This window comes from Macaca mulatta, chromosome 14 (assembly GCF_049350105.2).
Source record: "Macaca mulatta isolate MMU2019108-1 chromosome 14, T2T-MMU8v2.0, whole genome shotgun sequence".
Taxonomy (NCBI): domain Eukaryota; kingdom Metazoa; phylum Chordata; class Mammalia; order Primates; family Cercopithecidae; genus Macaca; species Macaca mulatta.
Genome location: NC_133419.1, coordinates 36,919,182 through 36,940,738, shown reverse-complemented (window position 1 = coordinate 36,940,738; position 21,557 = coordinate 36,919,182). Strand labels below are relative to the sequence as shown.

Below are 21,557 nucleotides of genomic sequence, written 5' to 3'. Positions count from 1 at the left end.
AGTATTTTCATAATGCTTTTTGTGACTAAAATTATGATCCTGCTCATTTAGTCACTTACTGATATGACTGAATATTATGCTCTTTATAGACCCACCCTGTCAGGTTCACGACTACACCAAATGTCATGTTGAGATCTGAAGGGAGTGGGTGGATAAGCAGAAAGACTACTCGGGGCCGTAGGCAGGTGAAAGATGATTTTATTTAGCAGCAGCTCTCATCGATAGCTTTCTTATACTTGCACTCTACACTGTTCGCCTTTATTTCAGCTGTTTGCTCCAGCTCTGTGGCTCCTGCTGCCCCCATGCCTGCAGCTGCATGGCTGACTCTCCCTTGGCTTCAGGGTCAGCAGCTTAACTCTTTCTCTCTCTGGGCACGAGTGAGCCGAGCTTTGTCCTGGCTCCCCTCTGTCAGTCTGCAAGGATGGATAGCTCTGACTCTATCTTTCTCTGGGTGCCTACACCTGCACAGTATCAGCAGGGCAATTATACCTTTTACAGACAATATTGGCATAGAACCAAGTGATGGCCTTCCCATGTTACGGCTACATGGCTGTGGTAACAAGTGGAGTTATACGCGTTTTCCCTGAACTCACTGAGTAATGCAGGATGTAAACATCCTACCTGGCCTATCCTTGACCAAAGCACAGCCATGTTCCTTAAACTCCACCCTCTAGGCTGAGGAAGACATAGGTCTTGGATACACAGGTTATATATATAAGCTTTGAGTACGTAGGTGTGAAAGACACACACAGGCTTTATACATAAGTTTTGGGCACATAGGTTTAATATACAGGCTTGGCACACAGGGCGTACACACCCAATGATGTGAATGAAACTGCACTAATGATCCTGGATTTTTACCGTTTTTTAAGTTTATTATCTATTCATTATCTTCTCAACAAACATTTATTGAGTGTTTTCTAAAGTAGTTTTTAATCTTGGCTGCATGTCAAAATTCTCTGTGAAGCTTTTTAAAAGTAGTGATTCCTGAGTAATAAACCCCTGAAACTGATTCAGTAGATCTGGAGTGGAGCCAGGCATTTTTGTCAAAAGCACCACAGGTGACTGTGATGTACAGTCAGAATTAAGAATCACAAGCTTCTCTGTCAAGTACTAGGGTTATAAGAGTAAACATGAAATAGTTCTTACTCACAAGGAGATCGGAGTCAAATGAGTGAGATAAACAAGTAAATGAGTAATTACAGAAGAGTATAGTAAGTGCTCTACTAGGGGTAAGCACACCTATTCTCATATACATTGGTACTAGGTTAACTAAGTCCATTCATGGACTATAACACACAAAAAGGAGGTTTTCTCTCATCGTCAAACCTAATAACACAAATTGTGATTTTCCACCTTACCTACTCTATTCCTTAATCAGATGAATTAGCCATACTAGACTCTGTGGTGAAACTCAGCAGACGAAAAAGCAGAACAACAAGTTTCTATTTCTGATAGCAGTATATGAGAGATGAGAAGGAAGTGAAGAATTGCAAAACAGTGAGCTCCTCGAAGGCAGGGACCATTTTTCTGTCTTACTAATATTTTTCTCCCTGTGGCCTCATTCAGAGTCCAGCATAAGAGTAGGCATTGAATCTGTTAGTTTTTTTTTAATCTTGTTTTCTTGATTAAATCAGGAGCCAGCTGTTCTTACCTAGCTTCTGCATTCCTAAGATAATGCTGTTCCTTGCTCTCTGAATAGTGACTTTCACAAGAAAACCATTTTTGCTTCTTCAGAGGCACAGGACTTTTATTGTCTTTAAGCTTAATAATTCATAGAACCTTGCTAATCCTTTATGGTTGGATTGTTTTTTCTTATCCATGTGTCCCATTGCCAGTTGATGTTTTGTTCTTACTATTGTAATTTCCATTATCACATGCCATTTTATTTTTATGTATTTTGAAACAGGGTCTCACTTTGTTGCCCAGGCTGGAATGCAGTGGTGCAATCATGGCTCACTGCAGTCTCAACCTCGCCAGACTCAGATGATCCCCCCGCCTCAGCCTCTGGAGTAGCTGGGACTACAGGCATGCACTACCATGCCTGGCTAAATTGTAGGTGTTTTTATTGTTTATTTTGTTTTTTTGGTTTTTTTGTTTTTGTTTTTGTTTTTGAGAGACAGTGTTTCACCATGTTGCCCAAGATTGGTCTTGAACTCCTGGTCTCAAGCCATCTGCCTGCGTTAGCCTCCCAAAGTGCTCCCAAATCCCTCCCTCCTAAAGGGATTACAAGCATGAGCCATCGTGCCCGGCATCATATGCTGTTTATATTCTTTTGTTTCTTTTTAATTTCATTTTACACGATCTGCTTTGACAACCTTTCTTCCTAAAAATTAGAGACATGAGGTACCATTATAAAGGAAAGATGGCCCTGGAAATTTAACCTATCTAAAATAAGGGAAGATATGTGCCTTTGATCTCCCCAGAGAAGTACCGAAAAAGCTCCACAAAACACATTGCTCATTGCAGACCTCTTGTCATCTCTTGGTCCCTAAAGATGAGATTTAGCGAGGTTGACAAGACCACATCTAGAAATATCTTCCAGGAAATCCATCAGACATAATCCAGGTCAGAATTCCCCAAATAAGAGTAAGAAGGCCCCAGAAGGAAAGCTTCATAAATTAAGGTTCCCCTCTTATCCTGAAGACCATCTATTCCCAAATATAGCTGAGAGTTGCTATGTCCATTCTGCATGACTTTATGACATTGGCAAGGCCAAATTAGATCTTATAAAGAAAAGCTTGTCTGATTGCAGTGGTTTTGTCAGCTGCAGATTCATATATACTAGGGGATATACTTAATGTGAACATGATTTATATAAACTTGAAATTGTGTAATATACAATACTAATAAAATCTCACTTTGGGTGAATGCTTTGAAAATAGATTTCATCAAATGAAAGGAATTAGGAATGTCATAGTTTCACAGCTAGCTAACTAAATGAATTATAAATTATGTCCATCCTTCTGCCACAAGAAGGTGCTATTTTAGCTAGTAAGCCAAAATGTCTAACAAACTTTAATGTCAAATTAACCAATGCTGTTGTTTATATTAGAACTACGTGGTGATTTCAGACATTTTTTGTTGTTTTTTTGGTTTTGTTATGAAACATTCCATTTTCATTAATTTTAAAAAACATATTTACTGACAATAGTATGCAAACATTTATTGAGCTTTCTGCCTTTCTATTATTTTATGAATTAAGAAATTCTGCATTAAAATGTCAAGAAAGTTAAGCAGTTATGTTGAACCATGCTTTTAATTTCTGCAAAATGTTAGAGATAATGCTAAGAAATTTAAAAAGTATATATATAGCAAAAATACCCTACAGTACTTATTGATTTATGTGCTCCATGAATGTTTACTTCCTATTTTATATGAAAATATATGTACATTAAAATGTATTTTATATTACATTTCTTCTTTGAGAAAAGTAGTTTAGAATTATGTAAAATTTGAATCATGCAAGGTCTTCAAGAATGCAGCTGGTACCAAGACGGAGATATAGACCAATGGAACAGAACAGAGTCCCCAGAAATAATACCACACATCTACAACGATCTGATCTTTGACAAACCTGACAAAAACAAGAAATGGGGAAAGGATTCCCTATTTAATAAATGGTGCTGGGAAAACTGGCTAGCCATATGTAGAAAGCTGAAACTGGATCCCTTCCTTACACCTTATACAAAAATTAATTCAAGATGGATTAGAGACTAAAATGTTAGACCTAAAACCATAAAAGCCCGAGAGGAAAACCTAGGCAATACCATTCAGGACATAGGCATGAGCAAGTACTTCATGTGTAAAACACCAAAAGCAATGGCAACAAAAACACAATTAACAAATGGGATCTAATTAAACTGAAGAGGTTCTGCGCAGCAAAAGAAACTACTATCAGAGTGAATAGGCAACCTACAGAATGGGAGAAAAGTTTTGCAATCTGCTTATCTGACAGAGGGCTAATATCCAGAACCTACAAAGAACTCAAACAAATTTACAACAAAAAGACAACCCCATCAAAAAGTGGGTGAAGGATATGAACAGACACTTCTCAAAAGAAGACATTTATGCAGCCAACAGACACATGAAAAAATGCTTATCATCACTGGCCATCAGAGAAATGCAAATCAAAACCACAATGAGATAGCATCTCACACCAGTTAGAATGGCGATCATTAAAAAGTCAGAAACAACAGGTGCTGGAGAGGATGTGGAGGAATAGGAACACTTTTACACTGTTGGTGGGACTGTAAACTAGTTCAACCATTGTGGAAGACAGTGTGGCAATTCCTCAAGGATCTAGAACTAGAAATACCATTTGACCCAGCCATCCCATTACTGGGTATATACCCGAAGGATTATAAATCATGCTGCTATAAAGACACATGTACAGGTATGTTTATTGTGGCACTAATCCCAATAGCAAAGACTTGGAACCAACGCAAATGTCCATCAGTGACAGACTGGATTAAGAAAATGTGGCACGTATACACCACGGAATACTATACAGCCATAAAAAAGGATGAGTTCTTGTCTTTTGTAGGGACATGGATGCTGCTGGCAACCGTCATTCTCAGCAAACTATCGCAAGAACAGAAAACCAAACACCGCATGTTCTCACTCATAGGTGGGAATTGAACAATGAGAACACTTGGACACAGGAAGGGGAACATCACACACCAGGGTCTGTCGTGGGGTGCGGAGATGGCGGAGGGATAGTATTAGGAGATATACCTAATGTAAATGATGAGTTAATGGGTGCAGTACACCAACGTGGCACATATATACATATGTAACAAACCTGCACATTGTGCACATGTACCCTAGAACTTAAAGTATAATAAAAATAACAGTAAATAAATAAAAAAAGGAATGCAAACTTTCTGACACTTCCTCTGAGTCCAGGCGTCAAAATGTAAATAGTTGCATGTTTGTTCAGATTCTTAGAATACTCTGAAACACATTTCCCAGTGACCCATACTCTATCAGGAAAATGGAGGAATTGAATAGCAAGTGGTAAGAAGCTGACCTTCCTCTTCAGTTTTGATGTTGACTTCATGTTCCTGAGAGACCTCGTTGTTGGAAGATAAATCCCCTAGTGTCTAACATTCTCTACACTTTTGGCAAAGTAATTCTTGTAGAGGAAAGAGAGAACCATCACACCAATTTGGTTTACTTTAAACCACCAGGTTCTCAGTTCTCTGATACATGCAAGATTTCTCTCCTTCTCTGATTTAGTTCCCATAGAAGATTAATCTGCTATGTCTGAACTTTACTACTAGGTGTTCAGATTACTGAAATGTGAACTAAGGTGCCTGCCTTGTATAATTAACTTTTCTTTAAGAAACATGCTAAGGAGATTAAAATGCCAAGATTGAAGTTATCTTCTGAGATGTTCATTAAGAACAAATTTGTACTAGAAACATTGCTTCTCTACGGGATAATACTCTTCAGGAATATGGTTCAAAATCAAGGAAAAATTTGTGTATAAATCTATTGAACATTATACTTTAATATCTTGTTTGTGTGCCAGTGGTTATAAGCTTAAGGAAAATTATATTTATGGGTTTATTTAGAAATTAGTAAATTTTGCTTATCTCAATTATTGAAGTAGATGGAACATATCTATTTTGATATGCATGTTTTAAAATATGATATAAATAATATACATGTATTCTGCAGTTTACTTCTTTTATATATTCTAGATATATGTCCCTTATTAGACTTATGATTTGCAAATATTTTCCCATTCTCTGACTTGTCTTTCATTTCTTGATGGTGTCATTTGAATGAGAAAAGTTTTTAATTTTGATGAAGTCCAATTTATCTATATTTTTCTTTTGTTGTTCACAATTTTGGTGTCATATGTAAGAATCTTTTGCAACATTCAAAGTCATGAAGATTTAGCCTTATGTTTTATTCTAAGATTTTTATACTTTGTACTTTTACAGTTAGGTCTTTGATCCATTTTGAGTTTGTTTTTATATGTGATGTAAGAGTCTAATTACATTCTTTTACATGTGGCTATCCAATTTTCTCAGCATTGTTTGTTCAAAAGACTTTTCCCAATTGAATGGTCTTGGCACTCTTGTCAAACATTAGTTGACTGTATAGGTATGGGTTTATTTCTTGACTCTCAATTACGTTCTGTTTTTCTCTATATCTGCTGCTTTGCCAGTACCACACTGTCTTATCATTGCTTTGTAGTAAGCTTTCAAATTCATAAATGTAAGTCCTGCTACTTTATTCTTTTTTTTCCAAGATTATTTGGGCTGTTCTGGATGCCTTGTAATTTCATATGAATTTTAAAATCAGCTTGTTAATTTGTACAAAGAAGTCAGCTGGAATTCTGATAGGGATTACGTTGAATCTTAGATCAGTTTGGGTAGTATTGCCATCTTCCAATCTTTGAACATACAGTAGTTAAGTGTTCCGATCTTTGAACATTCAGTAGTTTTCCATTTATATAAGTCTTTAATTTATTTCAAAAATGTTTTACACCTATGGCCTTATCACTTCATTCTCATCTGTGTATCCAAATGATCACCTGCCCTCATTTTATTTCAGCTTAATGTATTTCCTTTCAATTTTTTGAATGCAGACCTGTTCACAGTGGATTGTCTCACTTTTTATTTCTTTTAAAATGTCTTCGAACCTTTATTTTTGAATAAATATCTTAGTAGACTTAGCCTTCATGGTAAACAGTTTTCTTCTCAACACTGTTTATGTTATTCCACTATCCTCTGGCCTCCAGTGTGCTCATAAAAATTTAGCTGTTAATAATATTTTTGTTCCTCTTTATGTAATGAATTTTCTTTTCTGTTGGCATGATTTTTTTTTGTTTTTATCTTTGGCTATAGTAGTTTTATGATGTGCCTATGTGCAGCCTTTTTTTGTTTATTATATTTGTGGTTCATTGAGCCATCTTTGAGTTAATGTTTTTCACCAAATTTGAGAAGGATTTTGTTACCATTTCTTTAAATATGTGTCCACCATTTCTCTTTCTGTGCTCCTTATTAAATTCCAATTATCCTTATGAGTTATGAAAGGTTTTTTTTTGCCACATAGTTTTAAACCTTGGAAGAATGCTTGGGAATAATAGGGGAAAGTATGAATGAAATGCCACCACAATTTTCTAAGAAAACTTAGTTCACTAAATATGAAAAATATTAATATTACTGGTCTTCTTTTCCTGTCTTTACAAAATGTGTTCCTAGGTGCATTTCCTCCCTCTGCTATTTATGCACGGAAAGACTTACTACAGCGATCTACCCATATTGCCACCAAGACTTTCCAGGCTCTTCGCATATTTGTGAACAATGAGCTCAATGAACTCTACACAGGACTGAAGACAGCTCAGAAGTTTCTGAGACCTGGTGGCCGTCTTGTTGCCCTCTCCTTCCATTCACTAGAGGATCGCATCATCAAAAGATTTTTGCTTGGAATAAGCATGACAGAAAGATTTAACCTAAGTGTTAGACAGCAAGTGATGAAAACATCGCAGTTGGGTTCTGGTCACGAAAACACAGAAGAAGTCTCTATGAGAAGAGCTCCTTTAATGTGGGAATTGATACACAAGAAGGTACTTAGTCCACAAGATCAGGATGTACAAGATAACCCCAGAGGGCGCTCAGCCAAGCTTAGAGCAGCTGTCAAATTATAAGTTACAATCATCTTATTCTTCAAATTTTTTCTCACAATTTCTCTAATCTTTACTCATGTTGTGTTCCTGAATGTCTTGATACAGGTTTAAGTGTGGGACAGTCTGAAAATTGATAGCATTTAGCATTTTTTTTTCCCTCAAAAAGAAACTGTAGGAAATACATGACAGAGAAAGTTACACTCAGGGAGCAGCAGCACCTCAAGACTGGAAATATGTGTTAATCTTTGCATCATATTGGATTCTTGAAATGCAATCCTTCCTCTGGCCAGGAACATTTTTAAAAAATAATAGTTGGGTTTATTTAAATATGTAAACTCAAGCTGCCAAAGAGAAAGATATTATAATCATATCTGCATGTCCTAAATTTTGAATTTAGATATTCCAATTTGCATCAGTCTTTCTCTGGCTCAAATAATGATGATTATGGAATGAATTTTAATGTCCTTACTTGTGAATAATTACTATAGCTTTCTCAAATGTACGCTTTTTACAAATTTTAAATTTTAAAATATTAGTTTAAATATGTGTTATATTGATAAAATTTCATCTTTCAAATTATAGTCTATTATTTTAAAGGGATTTTTCCGTATGATATGGGCCATTTTGTTTGTATATCTCAAGGTAAACATGTAAAATCCTTACAAAGAGTTGTTTCACAAAACTTATATTTCATGTCAATTGTATTTATTTTAATAATAGCTCACAATGCCTTTTGTAAGTAATAAAGTCTCTTATTACAATCTTGTATTTTTTAATTGAGCTAATCAAAATAATTCAGCCAGTCTATTTGAAATAGAAAACTATCTATTTAATATAATAAAATCAATGCTCCCTTAATGTTGTTACAAAGATATTATAACTGTAATAAGGGTATAAGTTTATTTAAGAAAAGAGTACTTGGTAGAAGATTCTTTAACAAATTGATGAGATTGATTCATAATTCACATGTCAACTTTTTATAGTAATATATACTTCTGATTTATTCAGTAATTCAGCAAGTATTGCACTTGTCATTAGAAAAGCAAAGGTAAGTACAATATACATGGCCCACAATACATGTCCTATAGAGTTTAGTAGAGGAAAATTATGTTAGTTATAACCACAAAAATCAATATAAAATGGACACAGTGGTAAATACTACAATCAGGTCGTATATGGTACTGTAAGAGCATCTAGTAAGGATTTCATCCATTGTCAGAAATGAGGTATGAGAACATGATACTTGAATTGTGACCTGAAAGATGAGTTGGAGATAATTAGTCAAAGGGCACATGGGGTATGGAAGGGGGCATGTTGATTAACCGTACATAGAAATAAATATTCTCTTAAATAGTTATCCTTGAAATAATATTTATACTATTAATTTGCTCAGTGCACTTTTTTCAAATACAGAAAAAAGATTCTCCACTATAGTTACAAATTTTTGGTTGGTGAATCCAAGTGAATGAAATATCAGCATAACTGCACGGGCAAAATAGATAAGAATTAAATACATGAATTTTCCTCAGACTTATTTTATCTACCTCTGTAATATTTAACTTTAGTACCCAGGCTTGTTTACTACTTCTGCTTTACAGGCTTATTTAAATCTGAACAATCCTACAGGGAAATCAGAATTCGAAAAAAAGTCTGGAGAACAATATGGTTGAAAGAGAAACAAGAGAATGCACCTAGGTTAATTCCCTGAATCCTACTTGAACAATAAATTTCTCTTTGCATATAATACGTGTTTGTGATTGAGACATATTCCCCAAAAATTCTTATCTCTGTATGTGATTGGAAAATAAAAGATCATATTTGTATGTTCAACAATCTTTCACCTATTTCTTAAGTCATTTTTTTCATCCAGTATAGTATGGGAATTATTTTTTATGTTAAATAGAAACTGAAGGTACTGGGTTGAACAGTGTCATCCCCAAAATTCATCTACTTCCTGGAGCCTCAGAATGTGACCTTATTTGAAAATACTGTGATTGTGGTTGCAAGTAGCTAAGATGAGGTCATATTGGAGCAGGGCAAGCCCTTAATCCAACATGACTCATGTCCTTTATAAGAGAAGATAGGTCGGGCATGGTGTCTCATGCCTGTAGTCCCAGCACTTTGGGAGGCCAAGCCAGGCAAATCGCTTGAGGCTCAGGAGTTCAAGAGCAGCCAGGCCAACATGGCGAAAACCCATCTCTACTAAAAATATAATTAGCCAGGCGTGGTGGTGTGTGCCTGTAATCTCAGCTACCCAGGAGTCTGAGGCACAAGAATCACTGGAACCCGGGAGGTGGAGGTTGCAAGGTCACACCACTGCACTCCACTCTGAGCAACGGAACGAGACTCTGTCTCAAAAAAAAAACAAAAACAAAAAAAGAATGAAAGAAAAGATAGAGACACAGGGGAGAATGCCACATGATGCTGGAGGCAGAGATTGGAGTGATACATTGTGGGAACCCTCAGAAGATAGGAAAAAGGCGTGGAATAGATTCTCCCTCAAAGTTCCAGTAGTTGCCAACCCTACTAACATGGTTTTGCACTTCTAGCATCCAGAACAGTGAGAGAATATATTTCTGCTCTTTTAAGGTACCCAGTTTGTGGTAATTTGTTATAGCAATCCTAGGAAACTAATAGTCTGACAGAAAAAAATCTTGAATAATGTGCATGAAAAAATCCTTCAACAAACACAAAATTGGTTTCAAAATGTTTTCTTGTAAAAATAAATTAACTTTTCTGTAATTAGACTGTGTTTTATAGTAATTCTTGCCTGCTTCTTAGTCTTTGTTGTAGGATGCATAATAAAATACATGAATGAGTTTTAAATGGTTAGCTTTGGAGAATGGTTTTAGGAAGTTCATAGAGTACACAGAAATAAAAGCTAACGTTGCTATGAATGCGCATTACTTTTCTAATAAAATAGTTCTGAATCTCTGTCTTGACTGCCTTCTATGAATCATTTTAACATAGTATCAATGTCATTGTGTAGTACATCAGTTCTTAACAGTTTTTAGTTCTTTACTTAAGAAATAAAATTTAATAACTACAATTTTTAGATAATATCCCTATTTTTATTTTATTTTTGAAATTGTTTATTAATTACTATGTTCTTTGAAGTTTGTAGAGGTGTTCTTGAAAGACACTAATTATATCTATATGTCTTTTCTATTTCATGTAGTATATGATATATTATTTGTGCTTAAATTCATTTGTAGTAAACTATTTGTTGTGCTACAAGCAGTAGTTTATAAGAATACAGTATGCCTAATTAGATTTTTGAAATGAACTAATATTTCTTAAAATTCACTTGCAAATATTTGAAAATCATATTTTCTTTAGTCTTTGCAGAGTATTACGTACCAGAGGTTTTTAAAATGTTTGTTTCTAATTTTTGTTTTTAAGAAGTAGAGATAATGAGTCTGTACTGCAGACTTTTAAAAAATAATTTTACTTTCATTTGAAATCTCTCATTCAAAAAGTATGGGACAGTTCTTAATGGGACTTAATAGCTAAAAAAGAGAAAAATACATGTATATACTGAAGCATATATTAGAAGCTAACTATTTAGGAAAAAAATAAAAAATACCTTTCTAACCACTCTCCCTCATTTTATATACCATCCCTTCTCCTTCTCTGTTCACATTGTTATGTAAATTTGAGGTGACATTAATTATGTTTCAATTTATCTCTGGAAAAAGAAGTATTAGGTAATTTTGGCACATACCATGACAAACTAAGCCTTACATGTTAGAATCTTTTTAATAGATTAAAAACTAAATTAAAAATTGCTTCTGGTTAAAATTTTGTAAAATTTATTGTATTGCAATTATTTTTCTATTTAGTTTTCATAACTGCTTCAGTATTCTAATTAATATTTTTGTGTAGCAGCATTCTATAATAGAGAGGGATAAGCATTTAAACATAAAGAGAATTTTGTGAGGTGCTTGATAAATATAAATTTGAAACTCTGATCAATGATATATTTTTCTCATAACCACAATGTCATATGTTTGATGTAGATTGAAGCATGGTTTGTAAAAATCAACACTATTCTAAAGATGCTGGGTTGTATAATAAACACAACTGTTTTTATATTATTTTCTCAAATTTTATCTGTTTATAGCTACTATCTCCAGCTAATGTTTGGTAACACAGGATGATCTGCAGGAATGCTAAGAGAAAGTTTACATATAAATTATTTTTTTAAAGTCTAGTTACAGCATTAATTTTAAAAAACATTTAAAATGCAGAATTGCACAACATACAATGGTCATAGTTTATAAAGCTTTTCACTGACTTTTTGACCACCTCACTTCCTTCTCTTATAATCTGCCCAAATTATTAGGCAACAAAGTAAGGAAAATTTAATATTTCAATATTCACAGCAGGAGATTGTCTCTTTGGTAATGTTACCTTAAATACTGAACAAGTTTTCTACCATTGGCAGTTGTCCTATCAAATATATCATTGCTCAAATGTTAGACTACAAAGCTGAAATCAAGCAAGAGGACATGCTCCATTTCTGATTCTTGAATAATTATTTCTGTTCATTAAACCCCATCTTTATGCTTTGACCAATAATACTTGTCTGCCTTGCACAGGTGAAGATTTGTATTATTAAGCCATCAAATGATATGATTCCTCATAATTTCACAAGGAAAACTATTATTATTCAAGTCTTATAGGTGCTAAGTTGAGGAGAAGAGTGTGTAGTATTGTGAATAACACTATTGACTGGGGACTCAGAAAACACAGGGTTTGGATTCGGGTCTGCATGTAATAGCTGAATGTATGAACTTGGACATCCTATTTAATCTCTTGAATGCTCATTTGTTTCATTTTAAGATGTGGATATTATTGGTACTTTCTCATGTTTCTGTGAATCAAATAGAAGATAAATTTTTATCAACTGAAACTTGTAAGAATGAAATGAGATAATGCACTGCTGTATTTTGGAGATAGTTTATTTGACCCCTCCAAATCTCATGTTGAAATTTAACCTCCAGTGTTAGATATGGGACCTAATAAAAGATGTCCGGGTCATGGGAAAGAGTCCTTCATGAATGGCTTAATGCCATCCTCATAGTAACAACTGTTTTCGCTATATCAGTTCCCAGAGAGCTGGTTGTTAAAAAGAACCTGGTTCCTCCCTCTTCTCTCTCGCTTCCTCTCTTGCCTTGTGATTACACACCAGCTCCCCTTTGCCTTTGGCCATAAGAGGATCCACCCTGAAGCCCTCACCAGGAGCTGATGGTGCCATGCTTCTCGTATGACCTAGAAAACCATGAGCGAAATAAATCTCTTTTCTTTGTAAATTACTCAGCCTTAGGTATTCTTTGTAGAAATAAAAATGGACTGAGACATGCATGTAAAGCAGTTAGCACAATTCTGGGCATATAGTAAATACTCAGTGAGTACATAGTGCTATTCTTTTGCTGAAAAAGATTTACCAAAATGTAACTTACATTTCTGAACATTATGGTTAAGAATGTCTTCTTTTTTCCTTGGTAGTTTTAAGTGCAGCCTCTGCATCACTAGCAGCAATTGATAGGGTTATAGTCTGTTTTATTATTTGGGAATTTCACTCCTATTTATTATTTATTAAAAACTCCCAGTATTCGCTACACCTTGAAAGGGTATATAAAACACAGTCATTGCTCTTGTGGAGTTTCCATTTATAAGAAAAAAATGGGATAGAAGGAACCAACTGCTGAAGTTATTTGGCATTCATTTAGGTAAGAGAAAGTATTTGTCCTCCTACATCTTCATATCAGTAAGTGGCCAACCTACAGAGTCTTTATAGTAAGATTCTCCAAAATACATATTGAGGGGGAAAAGGAAATTAGTGATTTGTGAGATATTAGATGGAAGATTGTTGCAGGACTATGAAAAAGTTTTCTAGTTCTGTACTCTAAAGCCAGTGAGAAGAGGCCAATAAAAAGGACCAATAAAAGTGTGTGTTGAAGGTCTTAAAGGGAAAATAACTGAAAGGTAGGTGGACTACACTCATGCACCACTTAACATTTTAGTCAACGATGGACTACGTATACAATGGTGGCCCCATGAAATTATAATGGAGCTGAAAAATTCCTATCACCTTGTGACATCTTAACCATTATAATATCACAGGGCAATGTAATAGTCACATATTTATGATGATGCTGCTGTTAACCTGCATTGCCAGTCAGTACAATACATAATACTTGGTGATAAATAACTATGTTTCTTTTTTATGTATTTACTATATTTTATCATATTTTAGAGTGTACTCCTTTACATATTTTTTTTTTTTAGGTTACTGTTAACCTCAGGCAGGTCCTTCAGGAGGTATTGCAGAAGAAGGCATTGTTACCATAGGAGATAACAGTTCTATGTACATTATTACCCCTGAACACCTTCCAGTGGGACAAGATGCAGAGGTAGAAGATAGTAAAATTGATCATCCTGACCCTGTGTACGTCTAGGCTAATGTGTGTGTCTGTGGCTTAGTTTTTAACTAAAAAGTTTTAAAAGTAAATTTAAAAAATTAATACAAAAATTATAGAATAAGGATATAAAGAAAATGTTTTTGTACAGCATGTTTGAGTGTTAAGCTCAGTGTTATTACAAAAGAGTAAAAAAGTAAAGTTTATAAAGTAAAAAACTTACTTTAAGCTAATGTAGTTTATTATTGAGGAAATAAAATTTTTAGGTTTTAATTTTAATTTTTTTTAAGAGACAGAGTCTAGCTGTGATGCCCATGCTGGAGTGCAGTGGTGGGATCATAGGTTGTTGTAGTCTTGAACTCCTGAGTTTTATATAAATAAAATTTGTGTAGAAATAAAAATGGACTGAAACATGCATGTAAAGCAGTTACCAGGCCCAATACCCTTATCAACAATCAAGCAATCCTCCCACCTTAGCCTCCCAAGTGCTAGGACTATAGGTGCAAGTCACCACACCAAACCAGAAAAATATTTTTTTAATATATTTAGTGTAACCTAAGTATACAGTGTTTATAAAGTCTACAGTAGTGTGTAGTAATGTCCTAGGCCTTAACATTCACAACTCACTGACTCAGAGCAACTTCCAGTCATAAAAGCTCTATTCATAATAAGTGCACCTTTTTTTATCTTTTATACAGTATTTTTAGTATTTTTACTATATCTTTAATATGTTTAGATACACAAATACGATTGTGTTACAGTTGCCTACATTATCAGTACAGGAAGATGCTGTACAGGTTTGTATAGGCTATATACCATTTAGCCTAGGTGTGTAGAAGACTATATTATCTAGGTTTATGTAAGTATACTGTTCACACAATGATACTGTCTAATGACATATGTCTCAATTTATTTCCTATCATTAAGCAATACATGCCTGTACTTATACTTAAAGCTCATCTTTCCTTTTACAGACCACAGAAATAGATATTATCGAACTGGATTCCTCTAATTCCCACCCCCTTAACCTTCATCTGGGCATTTATAAATCTCTTCCTTTATCCCTACTTTGTACTCCTGTATTTCAGCAGAAAGCTATCTTTGCTTCCTTTTTTTTTTTTTTTTTTTTTCTGTCTTCACCAAGACTTGGTTCAGTCAATTTTACTTGTGCCTACAGTCTTTAAGCCTTTCTTTGCTAATGTCTTTCCCTCAGTCTGCAAAGATTTTCGAAAGGGCCCCATGCTAAAAGCAAACCATTGACTGTTTTTCTTACCAAAATACCACCTATTTTCTGTTTTCTTTCATAACTTGATTTCTTAAAGAATCTTCACTGCCTCCAACTCTTCATCTATTTTTAAATTCATTCTAGGGTATTCTTTGTAGAAATGTCCTCTTAATAGTTAATGTTGGCTTTTAATTACCAGGCCCAACACCCTCATCACCATCTTTAGCTACCTGATCTCTACAAGATTTGATAGTGTTTATCCTTCCATAAAAATGTTTTATTCCATTGCATCCTCCAAAATCAGTTTGTCTCTCTAACACCGATTCTTTCATGGAATCATCTCTCTATTCCATAGCCAGACCATGACTTATGTGAATTGTTTACAAGGTAGTTAGTCCTAGGAATGGGCATGTAGTGAGGGTAACACTGTGAAATCCCTCCATGATCATCCAAAGAGTAGATGAGAGATATCAAGACAATAATGGAAGAAACAGAGTTTGGAGTCTTCCTAGATTTAAATAAAAGACACTTTTTATTATAGTGTAGGTATTAAACCAGCAAGAATCAAGGTGTTAAAATTGACATCAAATTACAAACCAGGACTTCAACTTTGGTAATGACAAGGTAATTCAGGTTAACCATCTCACTTACAACAACTAGAAACCCTGGACAAAATATTCTTTATAAGAAGTCTAGGTGAAAGCATCAGAGAACTAATAAGGAATGAAAAAGATCTTGGAGCAGGAAAAAACCTAGAGGTTAGATCAGCATTTGTAGCTGCCAGTTGTGAGTTTCAGAAGAGGCAGCTGAGAAACTAAGAGGAACTTTTGATAGTCTTTTGGGAAGTACATGTAAACTTGCAACCAAACTGGACCTTGAAGGAATTGGAGCTCAGTTTTAAATTGTCTTAGCCCTTGAAGTTGGATTAAATTGATCCTAGATGCTAGAGTCCCTAAGTGCCTTCAAAAGCTATTTAAAATCTTCTTTTGGGGAAAAGTTCTAGTTCTAAAATAATTTCTGTAATTGTTCATATTTAATGTCTATCACTAAATAAAAAAAAAAATGACCAGTCACGAAGAAATGTGATGTGACTTTTAAAAGGTGAAGAATACATGTAATAAAAAAGATACCCATGAGGGATTCACACACAATGCTGTAAATATGTTCAGGGAAATTAAAAAGCTGAAAACTATAAAAAATAAAAATTCTAGAACTGAGTAGTACTCAACTTTAAGAACTCCATGGATTGATTTAAGAGCAGATTAGACACAACTAAAAATCATCAACTAAAAGATATTTTGGAAGGAAATATCTAGAATAAAGCATAATGAGACATGAAGAAAAAGGAAAAAAAATGTACAAAAGACATAAGAGTTACCATGAGAAGTCTAACTCAGGTGTAATTGGCCTTCCAAAAAGAGAGATGACCAAAATCAACAGCAACAATGTAGCAGAAGCCATATTTGGAAAGAAAGTGACAAAATTTCCTAAAACTGATGAAAGACATCAAATTACAGATCCAAGAAGCTCCCAAACTTTCGAGGAACAGCATAGTAAAACCTGCTGGAAATCAAAGTTGAAGAAAAAACAAAAAACAAACAAACAAAAAAACCCTGTGAGTGGAAAGGCAAGAGGCATTCTCAAGGAATTTAAGTCACATTAGCCATGACGAGGAGAAAGCCGGGCGGGGAGAAGGGAACTATTTGATGATGAAATCCAACAAATCAAGATGTGAAAAACAAAAAGTCAGTAAGGGAGAAGTTGTCTGATAAAAGGAACTGTGATAAGCTCAGAATCCCTGTAAATATGGAAATAAGAGTAAACAATCACAAGAATTACGGTTACAAAACAAAATACAAACATAAGGCTTGAAAATACAAAACTAACAACTCACTGAAGGGTCAGGAGATAGAGTAGTATACGTACACTAATTTATTTTTAGGAAGCAAGGATTCAATTCTGTCATTTTAATGTTTAAAATGATTCCAACATCTTTGTGCATTTTATAATTTTTGTGACAAGTCATTTTTGTACTAAAAATCTAGATTCAGCAATCCATTACTCTCTAATGTCAGTTAAATTCAAATTAAAAGTTATGCTTCTATTCAAAAATAAGCTACATATTCCGATGTGCCCTCTCTATAAAAATTTTTGGTGTTCTAAAAGAGACTATCACGTGAATAGGCAACCTACAGAATGGGAGAAAATTTTTGCAATCTATCCATCTGACAAAGGGCTAATACCCAGAATCTACAAGGAACTTAAATTTACAAGAAAAAAAAAACAACCCCATCAAAAAGTGGGCAAAGGATATGAACAAGACACTTCTCAAAAGAAGATGTTTATGTGGCCAACAAACATACGGAAAAAAACCTCATCATCACTGGTCATTAGAGAAATGCAAATCAAGACCACAATGAGATACGATCTCATGCCAGATGGAATGGCGATCATCAAAAAGTCAGGAAACAACAGATCCAGGGGAGGATGTGGAGAAATAAGAACACTTTTACACTTGGTGGGAGTGTAAGTTAGTTCAACCATTGTGGAAGACAGTGTTGCAATTCCTCAAGGATCTAGAACCGGAAATGCCATTTGACTCAGCAATACTATCACTAGGTATATACCGAAAGGATTATAAATCATTCTACTATAAAGGCACATGTACATGTATGTTTATTGCAGCACTATTCACAATAGCAAAGACTTAGAACCAACCCAAATGCCCATCAGTGATAGACTGGATAAAGAAAATGTGGCATATACACACCATGGAATGCTATGCAGCCATAAAAAAGGATGAGTTCATGTCTTTTGCAGGAACATGGATGAAGCTGGAAACCATCATTCTCAGCAAACTAATACAGAAACAGAAAAACAAACCACATATTTTCACTCATAAGTGGGAGTTGAACAATGAGAATATGTGGACACAGGGGGGAAAACATCACACATCAGGGCCTGTAGGAGGTTGGGGGGTTAGGGGAGGGATAGCATTAGGATAAATACCTAATGTAGATGACTGGTTGATGGGTGCAGCAAACCATCATGGCACATGTATACCTATGTAACCTGCACGTTCTGCACATGTATCCAAAAACTTAAAGTATAATTAAAAAAATTTTTTTTGCTGTTCTATTTACTTTTCTGGCATTAGTGATACATGAAAGATATTCTTTATTAATGATGTTTAATTCTAGGTGGAGGGATTTGGTATGTTTAATCATTCTTTGAAAATGTTTTTCTGTTTTAAAATGTTTGTAGTGAACATATATCCATTTTACAAAAGCAGTCTAATTTCAGTGTTATTTTGAAAGCACAGATTTTGGAATCAGTCTCTCAGGTATGTGGCACCAGGCTGGACTAATTTTTTTTTTTTTTTAATTTTTTGTAGGGACAGGGTTTCTCTATGTTGCCCAGGCTGGTCTTAAATTCCTGGGCTCAAGTGATCCTCCCACCTTGTCCTCCCAAAGTGCTGTAACTACAGGCATGAGCCACCACACCTGGCCCCATTCTTGGATTTTATAAGCCACGAAATTCCTCTGTCCTCTCTCCCCCTTTTTAGAAAATGGAATAAGTTCAGATTGGATTTCTGTTATTTATAACCAAATCAATAACAGGTTTAGAATAGATGACTTTAAAGGCTTCTTTCATCTGAATATTAAGTTAAAGTATGTTCTTCACCTTTACTTGGTAACTGATTCACCTAAAGGGAATTTTTCAGTATCCTAATAAAGCTTTGTGAAATTGTTTTGTATGCACAGGTGTATAATTCATATCCTAGTCTGTAAGTAATACAGTATGCTCCGTGACATATCTTTGTCATTAGCCTTAGTAACCAGCATTTGATAATGTGCTTTTGAAAGAGATTATTTGACTCATACAACTTTCACTTAATCATGGCAAACATCTTACATTCCTACAGAGTGCTGCTTTGGTAAGAAATAGAGAATATGTCCTCTTCCTGAATTTATGTATATTCTTTATGATTCTGCTTTTCTCTTTTGGATGAAAGTGTACTTCTAACTGTAAAATTATTGTTTTCATACAAACCCCTTTGATGATGAAGAAAACCATGTTTAAATGCCAGCCAGATGTTGTTTTCATTTCCCATTGTAAACATACATATATAATATTTTTTCATGGGGTGGGGAAGGTCAGGGAGAAGAAAAAAAAACAAAAATTTATGGTGAATGTTGAACCTATCTAGTTATTCTAGAATCTATTTTTGTTCCTTAGAAGAAATTCAACATTTGCCTTACAACCAGAGAATAAACATCAACTGCTAGAGAAAGCTATTGAATTTCAAAATCCCTTTGAAATGTCACATTAACCTGTTTAACTTTCAGTCAGTTCTTTAAAGTAGCAAACATTTCCTGATGACTCCCAGATCTACGACTGCTTATACTTCTCTAACTTAAAAGTTTGTTTCCTGGCCGGGCGCAGTGGCTCACGTCTGTAATCCCAGCACTTTGGGAGGCCGAGGTGGGCGGATCACGAGGTCAGGAGATCGAGACCATCCTGTCTAACACGGTGAAACCCTGTCTCTACTAAAAATACAAAAAAATTAGCCGGGTGTAGTGGCAGGCATCTGTAGTCCCAGCTACTCGGGAGGCTGAGGCAGGAGAATGGCATGAACCCGGGAGGCTGCGGTGAGCCTTCATTGCGCCACTGCACTCCAGCCTGGGCGACAGAGCTAGACTCCATCTCAAAAAAAAAAAGTTTGTTTCCTTCACTCACAAACTAACTGTGGTGAATGACTCAACGCTGTTTGGGCCTGGGAGAAGTGTATCGCAGCTGCGGTCCTGCATGCAATCTTTCTTCAGATCAGTTCAATTTTTGAGCATTGAACAGGGTCAAATGCTAAATCTAGTCAGTTTGACTAAAACCTATACAGCTCTAGCCTTTTATTTAGCCTTCCAAATAAATTCTAATATTTAAAGTTGTATTTGTTCATAGGTTGTCTTTTATTTTGGAATGTATAGAAATCAAGCAACAACCATTATTTTATTATTTTACTCAACTTCTATTGAGTGTCTATTTGCAAGGCATTGGTGACAATAGAGTAAAAAAAGTGCTTCTTGTTCTTGAAGACCCCTGTTTAGTATAGGGTGAGACAGATATGTCAATTTTGAAAAGGTAGTATGTAAACAGGGAAAATTCTGTAATAGAAGGTAAGTACTATGACAGCCCAAATAAAGAAATGAATGAAGTTTTCTTCCAAAAAGAGCTGGGTTTATAACATTCATTTAGGGTGAGAACTATAAGAGTTTTTTTGCTGAATCATCAATAGCTTAGTTTCCTGGGACATAATTCAATGAGGTGGCCTTTTCTTGTAATGCCATTGATAGTCTACTTGTCTCACCCTTACTGTTAGTTATTCTTGTTCACCAATAGCCATGCACTTTGACTTCCATGACATAGTTTTCTCCAAATGCTCTCTCTGGGAAGACCAAGCACCATTTAGGTCTCCATGACATATGAATGCATACATTCACATTATTAAGAATACTAATATTCAGAGACATGGATGACTATATAACAGTAATTATGAGATAATAACCTGTCTGAATGAGCCATATCTTCCTGAAAGTAAGATTCTTAATATTTTTAAAGCCATGGTTCCTGAACCTTTGAAAAATCTAATTGAAAGGACAGGCTCACTGATGAAAACAGCACATGCACACTAATTGTGTTTATAATATCAAGAGGTTTATGAAAACTCTTCAGTTCTATCATGGGCTCCAGTCCAATAACTCCTGTACTAGAGAAACTTCTCTCAATTCAAGTCACATTTCCCACATGTGACTCAGTGATATGTCAACGAGCAAAGGCTAAGATTTCTGCCTTTTAACCTCATCTGGTTCTTTCATACCTGGGTGCTTCAAGCTCCATACACTGTCTTGGAGGATTTCCATCTTGTCATCAATTAACATGGCCAGTGTCCCTGCAAAGCTAAGCTGGACCCTCACAGAAATTTTGTGCTGGGCACAAAGAATGGAAGAGATTAAGTGATGTCAGGATTTGAATAGACTGAATATTCTAGACTAATGCGGTCTAATATAAATATAATGCACGCCACAAATTTTAGCCACGTTGTAATTTTACATGTTTGAGAAGCTACATTGAGAAAAGTAAAATGAAACAGGTGAAATAAATTTTAATAGTATAGTCTGTTTAATATATTCAAATTTTTTTTCAGCATGTAATCAATATAAAAATGGAATGTTTATATTCTTTTTTTGTTCAAGGGTTCAATATC

General features: G+C 34.9%; 1 protein-coding gene across 6 annotated transcripts in view; it reads left to right on the top strand.

Moving 5' to 3' along the window:
• Positions 1 to 21,557, top strand: part of METTL15 (methyltransferase like 15) — a 442,005-nt gene that overhangs the window by 230,476 nt on the left and 189,972 nt on the right. For 2 of the 6 annotated variants that reach the window (XM_028832545.2, XM_028832546.2), the window contains exon 7: positions 7,221 to 9,475. The exons of 2 other annotated variants lie outside the window; for them this stretch is intronic. In XM_028832545.2, coding sequence (XP_028688378.1) covers positions 7,221 to 7,666 — 446 coding nt within the window. In that variant the 3' untranslated portion in view covers positions 7,667 to 9,475. Of the gene's footprint in view, positions 1 to 1,909; positions 2,056 to 7,220; positions 9,476 to 21,557 lie in introns of those variants that run through there. 2 more of the 6 variants (XM_077960435.1, NM_001260955.2) reach the window with 2 other exon arrangements.